Raw genomic sequence first — 8,643 nt, 5'->3', positions numbered from 1 at the left:
AAACAAACAAATTGAGATATAGATACATTGTTATGCTCTAAATTATCAATTTAAAAGTAATTGGTGTTAAGAAAACATTAAATATCATGGCCTAAACATAATATGGTTACTAAGCCACACATGCATCTTAGTTTAGCCCTGTTTGAAAAAAAACAAAAAACAAATAGTATTACATTATATAGAAAACTGTGTTTCTATAGCAATTATTTAGTATTTGGTTTTTCATTTTCAATGATAACAGAAAATAAACAATGGCTCCTCATTCTATCATTCTTGCATATGCAGATTGATAGAAATAAAAAATGACAAAGAAACAAATTGAAGTGGATTTTCTGTTCTCTTTTCATCTGCACAATACATGTTTATATAGCAATGAAAGGGAATAATTGAGAGCCACTAACTATACACCTGTCCCTATACTATTGGTTTTTGCCATAACAAACTATATTTACACTTAATGCATAGCATGTGATCATTTTGCTTTATTTGTGGCCATGTGTCTTTGGAGGAAATCAAATGTCTTCATAGTACTTTATTACATTTCCTTTTCTCTGCAATAAAGTCTTTTAATGGTGGCTTTGTTTCCTTCGTCTTCTCCGATACATCGGAGATGTAATTAATTCCAACACCCCCCTCAAATTGGAGGGGGAGGAACGGACACCCAATTTGCTTAACAAAACCCGATGAGAAGATGCTGGAAGAGGTTTAGTAAAGAGATCGGCTGGTTGTGAAGAGGAAGGAAGAAAAGAGAGGGAAATAAGGCCATCTAAGTACTGTTGACGGACTAAGTGACAATCCAAGTCAACATACTTCGTCCGTTCATGAAAGACTGGATTTTTAGCAATGTGAATCGCCGCCTGACTGTCGGAAAATAGTGGAACAGGAAGGGAAATGGGTAAATCTAGATCGGAAAAGAGGCGAACGAGCCAAGTAAGCTCTGCGACAACACGTCTCATGGAGCGGTACTCGGCCTCGGCAGAGGAAAGGGAGAGAGATGCTTGTTTTTTAGATTTCCAAGAAATAGGACTGCTGCCAAGGGTTATGTAGAAACCGCTGATGGATCGTCGGGAATCCGAGCAAGTGGCCCAGTCGGAGTCACAAAATGCAAGTAAAGAAAGAGAAGGAGAGGAATTAAGGAAAATACCAAGACCGGGATCATTGAGAAGATAACGGAGTACATGATGTGCTGCTGCAAGATGTGCTTTGTGGGGTGATTGCATATATTGGCTTAAGTGTTGAACAGAGAAAGAGATATCGGGGCGTGTGTGGGTAAGAAAGTTTAGTTGACCGATGAGCCTCCGGTAAGCAGTAGCATCAGAGAGCTGATCACCCATGTCGGCCTGGAGTTTGTGATAAGGGTCTAAAGGTGAAGAAGCTGGTTTCAAATTAAGTGAATCATACTCAGAAAACAGCTCAAGAAGAAACTTGCGCTGACTTAGAATCAATCCCTGAGGCTCACGAATAATCTCAATTCGCAAAAAATAATGTAAGTCCCCCAGGTCCTTGATTTTGAATTCTGAGTCTAAAAATGATTTCAAGGCATCCAATTCCTCCTTGTTGTTCCCTGTAAGAAGTATGTCGTCGACATAAACGGCTAAAATAGAAATAGAAGAATCATGAGTCTTGTAAAGTAATGAATAATCATTCAACGAATGAGTAAACCCTTTGAACTTTAAAGCAGCCGTTAATCTCGAATACCACTGTCGCGATGCTTGCTTTAAACCGTATAATGATTTCTTAAGTCGACACACCTGAGTTGGATCAGTAACTTGTAAACTAGCAGGAAACTGCATATAAACTTCTTCTTCTAACTCTCCATGTAAAAATGCATTGTTTACGTCTAATTGATATAAACCCCAACCTTTCTTTATTGCCAATGCTAAAACACATCTGATAGTGGTTATTTTAACAACAGGGCTAAAAGTCTCTGTAAAATCAATACCCTCTATCTGTATATCTCCCCTAACAACTAAATGATCCTTGAGTCTCTCCACACTGCCATTGGAGTTTAATTTCACCTTGTAGACCCATTTTGTAGGCAATGCTTTCTTGCCAGGAGGTAAAGTGACCACTTCCCAAGTGTCATTAGTGATTAAAGCTTCTAACTCTTTAGTCATAGCATCCTTCCATCTTGGATATAAAATTGCTTGGGAAAAGGTTGTGGGTTCTTGAATGTGTGATAAAGAATTTATGTAACATTAGTTAGGATTAGATAGGGCAGCAAAAGCAATAGGAGATTTTTCAGGTGGAGTAAAACAGAAATTTGATACATTAGAGAGTTGGATACTGTTGCAAACATAATCTTCCAAGTAGGCAGGAGTATGGACTGACCTAATGGATCTTCTGAGAGCATTGGAAATGGTAGAAATAGCAGGGTTATCAGATTCTAAAACATCAGTGGGGAGAGTAGAGATAGGAGAAGATGAACAACTAGGAGAAACTGAGGGAGAAGTAGTTATAGAAGGATGACTAGCAGAAGGTAGGACATTGACATTTTCTTGAATAGTGAGAGGAGTATCATTTGCATAATCTATAGGAGGAATATGAGGAACCAAAGGAAACAGAGGCATAGTAGAAGTAGCGGAAGCAAATGGAAAAATATTTTCATAAAAGATAACATTTCTAGAAACAAGAACCTTGTTGGTTTTGAGACTAAACAACTTATATCCTTTTTTTCCAAATGGGTATCCAAGAAAAACACATGGCTCAGCTCTAGGGTCCAATTTTGATCTACCTTGTGACAGTGTAGAGGTGAAAGCAAAACATCCAAAACTCCTTAAATGAGAATATGAGGGATTAGTCCCATATAACTTTTCATAAGGTGTTTTAAAAGATAACAATTTTGTAGGAGATCTATTAATGATGTAGGTTGCAGTCATGAGTGCATCCCCCCAAAACTTATGTGGAAGGTTAGATTGAAAAAGTAGGGCCCTACAAATTTCCAAAATGTGTTTATGCTTTCTTTCAACAACACCATTTTGTTGTGGTGTTGCCACACAAGATGTTTGGTGTAAAATGCCTTGAGAAGACAAGAAACTGGAATTTTCTGAACTTGATCCTAACTCCCAAGCATTATCAGATCTGATAACCTTAACCTTTTTGTTGAATTGTCTTTGTGTCATGGCTAAGAAACTTTTGAGGATTGGGAAAGCATTACTTTTAGTTGTCAATAAGGTAGTCCAGGTTCCCCTAGTAAAATCATCAACTATAGTAAGAAAATATTTATAACCATCATAGGTGGGAGTTTGATAAGGTCCCCATGTATCAATATGTATTAGATCAAAAGGTTGTTTAGTGGAAATATTGTTGTTAGGAAAAGGAAGCTTGTGTTATTTTGCTAATGGACAAACAGGACATGGAACAGAAAATTTTGAACACACATTAAAAGGATCATTACTGATATTTTTCATATTTAAAAGGGGCATATGACCCAACCTTACATGCCATAATTGGCTTTGAACATCAGAAATCGAACTACAAGATAAAATGGATGATATATCCTTCTGTGAATAAAATTTAGAACTGGAAAGACTAGAAATAAGACTGTTAGAAGATGGAACAGTTAGAATTGTATCTTTGAGGACATAGAGGCCATTCTGTTCTTCACCAAGCTGCATTATTGGGCTCTTCATTGAAGGGCCCTGCATAAAACAATGAGAAGTGGTGAATAATAAAAATCTGGAAAACTGTTTGCACAGCTTATGGACAGATAGAAGATTAAAATGAAAACTAGGGACAAATAGAACATTGTGTATGATAAAATTAGAGAAAAACTTGATGGATCCTGAGGAAGAAACCTTAACCTTTTGAGAATTGGGTAAACTAACATTAATGAACCTGGGCAGAGGCATAAGATTAAAGACAAATTCTTTGTTATAGCTCATGTGTTCTGTTGCACCCGAGTCTATGATCCAACTATGTTTTGTGAATAATCTATGATTGACCTTGGAATACATTTTGGAATTTAAGGAAAATGGACTAGGAGTGAATTTTATACCAGTGCAGTTAGCAGATGCAGTGACTTCAGAGGTAGGACCTTGATCATCTTTGTTCATGTCTTGCAGCATCTGCATAACCTGAGCAAGTTGTTTAGTAGATAAGGGTTTTCCCTGAACTCCTTCATCTGTGTTACAACAACAACAACAACAACCCAGTGAAATCCCACAACATGGGGTCTGGGGAGGGTAGAATGTACGTAGACCTTACTCCTACCAAGGTAGGACAGCTGTTTCCTGGAGACCCTCGGCTCAGTAAAAGCATAAATGCATAAAAAATGTTAGATAAAAATAGAAAATTAAAAGCTTTATGAGAAAAACAACAAACAAATAACGAATAGATAACAAATAAATACAAATAAATAAATACAAATAACAAATAACGATTAAATAAATAATGAAAGCGTCAGAGGTAAAATTGAGTAATCAAAGCATAGAAAGTAATAAATAATAACAGAAATAACAAAAATCAGAAGTAAATGCATAAAAAATGTTAGATAAATATAGAAAATTAAAAGCTTTATGAGAAAAACAACAAACAAATAACGAATAGATAACAAATAAATACAAATAAATAAATATAAATAACAAATAACGATTAAATAAATAATGATAGCATCACAGGTTCAATAGAGTAATCAAAGCATAGAAAGTAATAAATAATAACAGAAATAACAGAAATCAGAATTCACAGCGCAAGAGATCGTAATGCACTACTACGCCTATGAATAAAGAAGAATAACGAGACTATGAACTAGCATTCTACCCTAATGTAGGTCCTCCACACCCTCCTATCTAAGGTCATGTCCTCCGTAAGCTGTAACTGCGCCATGTCCTGTCTAATCACCTCTCCCCAATACTTCTTCGACCTACCCCTACCTCTTCTGTAACCATCCATGGCCAGCCTCTCACACCTTCATCTGTGTTGTTAGCAAAAATTTCCCCAGAATAATCATTTGATGAGACAACATTTCCTTGTACATTATTCTGAAAATTACTTTGCTTAGTAAACTTGAAGTTAGTGGGAAAACCATGTAGTTTATAGCACTTATCAATCAGATGTCCTGTTTTCTTGCAATATTTACAAACCATCCCAGATTTCTTATTCTCATAAGTTTGCCTTTGTGTCCTAAAATCAGTGGTAAAGGTCTTGTTTCCATTATTTGCATTTGCAGCAACAAAAGAGGATGATTCCCCTGGAAATTTAGGTGTGTTTTGGACCTCTCTTTGTTTTTCCTCTTGAATTAGTAGTGCATAGGCATTTGATACAGTGGGCAGAGGTGAAATCATGAGAATATTTCCTCTTGCACCATAATAAGTATCATTCAAACCCATCAAAAACTTAAGCAATCTTTCATCTTGTTTGAACTTGATATTTTTTTGTTTTGCTCCACAGGAACAAACACAAAGGCATGGTGAAAAAGAGTCCAAGGTATCCAACTCATCCCAGAGTCGTTTCATCTTGGTGAAATAGGAAGCAATATCAGAAGCACCTTGGGTTAAGTCACTAAGCTCCTTTTGGAGTTGAAAGAGCCTAGCACCTGAGCTTTGGCCAAATCTGGCTTCCAGCTCTGTCCATATATCTTTAGCAGTAGAGTAATAGAGAACACTTTCTGAAATTTCTCTAGATAGAGAATTTAAAAGCCAAGAAATAACCATGTTGTTGGCCTTAGACCAAGCTCTGTGTTTATCAGTTCCTGCACTTGATTTTGGGGATGAACCATCAACAAAGCCAGATTTATTTTTTGCTGTCAAGGCTATCCACATACCTCTCTTCCATCCACCAAAACTTCTCCCATCAAACACTGCATTGGTTAGCAGTGTGCCAGGAGAGTCTGATGGTGAGATGAAGTAAGGATGAGAGGTATTGTTAAACTCATTATGATTAGTATTGGTCACTGTAATGGGAACTTGGGTCCCAGAAGCAACACTACTATCATCTGCCATTGTAACAGATTTGTAAAAGTCAAGAAAAAAAACAAACAAAAGGAATGAAATGAGAGCAAATTTAGATCGAAAGCTCTGATACCATGATAAAAATAAAAAATGACAAAGAAACAAATTGAAGTGGATTTTCTGTTCTCTTTTCATCTGCACAATACATGTTTATATAGCAATGAAAGGGAATAATTGAGAGCCACTAACTATACACCTGTCCCTATACTATTGGTTTTTGCCATAACAAACTATATTTACACTTAATGCATAGCATGTGATCATTTTGCTTTATTTGTGGCCATGTGTCTTTGGAGGAAATCAAATGTCTTCATAGTACTTTATTACATTTCCTTTTCTCTGCAATAAAGTCTTTTAATGGTGGCTTTGTTTCCTTCGTCTTCTCCGATACATCGGAGCTCTAAATTATCAATTTAAAAGTAATTGGTGTTAAGAAAACATTAAATATCATGGCCTAAACATAATATGGTTACTAAGCCACACATGCATCTTAGTTTAGCCCTGTTTGAAAAAAACAAACAAATAGTATTACATTATATAGAAAACTGTGTTTCTATAGCAATTATTTAGTATTTGGTTTTTCATTTTCAATGATAACAGAAAATAAACAATGGCTCCTCATTCTATCATTCTTGCATATGCAGATCAAATTTTTAGGAAAATAGTGCTAGTAATTTTTATTCAATCCATTTTCAACTTGTCTAAATTCAACCAGATTCGCCCATTTACCAGCCAAGATTTAGTTTGTTTGGGCAAGCTTATGGAGAGTTAGGAGTGTTTTTTCAAAAAAAAAAATGGTTATTTTAGAGAGTTAAGGTGTTTAGCTAAGCTTTTCAGAAAACAAAAAGTGTTTCTCCATCAAAAGACTTTTTGAAAATTTTGTTAAGCACAAATTATTGCTCCAATGATGGCAAAAGTGTACGTTGTCAAATTAATTAGTAAGGTTTTTTGATGGCCTTCCTACTGATTTTCATCTTCTCTGCTACTTCGTTTGACAAGCACCGATCGGATGTCAAACAAAGTAGCAGAGAGGGCTAGGAGACCGGTTATAACAGTTTTGCTGAACTCGCCGGAGACGTCGCCAACCCCAGCCACCACAGACGGCAGACAATCGGAGAGAAAAAATATGTCTCAACATTTTTTTTTTATTGATAAAATGTCAAGACCAAACTTTTATATACCAAGTACAAGAAATAATAGTGGCCGTTGATGAAAGAAATTCATTGGACGGCTAGGATTAAAATATATGTTACTTTTTCTTTTTAATTTATAGTAAGTATTAGATAATTTTTGAAGGGGAGCCTTGGAGTAACTGGTAAGGCTGCGTACTATAGACCTTTTTGGTCAGGCCCCGGAGCCCGCGCATAGCGGGAGCTTTAGTGCACCGGGAGCCCTTTTTATTAGATAATTTTTTAATATGGTTTTTCAAATATTATATATTTTTTTAATTATTGTGACTTATAATATTTTTACGTTATTTTCAAATAGTGTATGTTACTCTTTTTGATTCAATAAATGCATAGGCCAATGATTATTTGTGAGACGAAAGGACGTGGAAGATAAATAATGTAAAATTAAGAAAATAATCAAAAAAGTAAAAATAAAAAAGAAATTTAATGAGGCAGCTCTCAATGCGTATTATTAGATTTGTTCGCATATATGGACATCCAAGGAGGACTGTTATAAATAATATAAGCCAAGTGGATGCCCATTGTAGCAATATTCCCTTGTCCACGGAATATGTTATCCTTATTTGTGTCTTTTAAAGACAATGCAAATGTTAAGGAAAATATACAATTCTCTCTACATAAATAATTATCTCTCTTTTTATTTCTCTCTTGTTAATTTGCTAAGTTAGTTTATTTTATAAATTTAAGTCAGTTCGTTTTATAATAGATAATTTACTTGATCAAATAAACATATTAAATTATATAATTACATCCAATCACACCCAATTTCAATTTCCTTTCATTTTCAAACATGCCCTAAAGGAAAGTAATTGAAAATGCATGCAAGAGATTGAGGGGAAATTACCATAGAAAATCAATCAAGGAAAATTCTTTAGAAATATCAATTGGAGTTTAAAAAAATTAGGTGATTATAACTTTAATTTTCTGGAAAACTTGAAGAGCTTTCAGGTAAAGAAGTAGCTAATTTTGACAGATCAATATTCCATTAAAGCATGTTTCAAGAAGTTTGATCGCCCTTACATATCCTTGGACATGATTTCGTAATGGGGACTTTAAAACTTTGTTGTTGGTGTATGGGATAAAATTGGATTCGACCAGATGGTTGAATATGTCACGTCTCGAGTCTATATCCTAGATGTGGTTGAAACTAAGAATTATTTTTGGTTTCAAGCGAATTTTTGTCCTAACTTACTACTTATAAAGTGGAAGACTAAACAACTTATGTGGAAGCTTTATAAAAGATGAGCATCATAATGATTTAAGAAAAATAAATTCTCTAACAACTTTATGTAAATGTCTAAAAGGAGGTCTGAATAATGATATAAGTGTTTGAAAATATCTGGAAATAATAACTTGACTAACTCGTCTATGAAGTCTTTACTGAACTGAAGATAGGTGTCGGAAAAAGACTTACTGCTACCTAGATACTGTACTAGAAATGTCTACTAAGTATTGAATAAGATAAATAAAGTACTAGAGCCATCCGAAAGTAAGGAGGTCTC

At 35.0% G+C, this 8,643-nt stretch overlaps 1 protein-coding gene across 1 annotated transcript; it reads right to left on the bottom strand.

Annotated features, from left to right (window-relative positions):
• Positions 1-2,198: 2,198 nt before the first annotated feature.
• Positions 2,199-5,942, bottom strand: LOC129903792 (uncharacterized). The gene is made up of 4 exons (XM_055979314.1): positions 4,910-5,942; positions 3,945-4,123; positions 3,436-3,641; positions 2,199-2,775 (listed from the first exon to the last, which is right to left on the bottom strand). Exons 1-4 carry the CDS (start codon positions 5,940-5,942, stop codon positions 2,199-2,201), a joined length of 1,995 nt encoding a protein of 664 aa, XP_055835289.1.
• Between the last annotated feature and the right edge of the window lie 2,701 nt (positions 5,943-8,643).

Source organism: Solanum dulcamara, chromosome 9, assembly GCF_947179165.1.
Source record: "Solanum dulcamara chromosome 9, daSolDulc1.2, whole genome shotgun sequence".
NCBI lineage: Eukaryota > Viridiplantae > Streptophyta > Magnoliopsida > Solanales > Solanaceae > Solanum > Solanum dulcamara.
The sequence above is the reverse complement of the archived record's forward strand: the minus strand, read 5'-3'. Positions and strand labels throughout refer to the sequence as shown.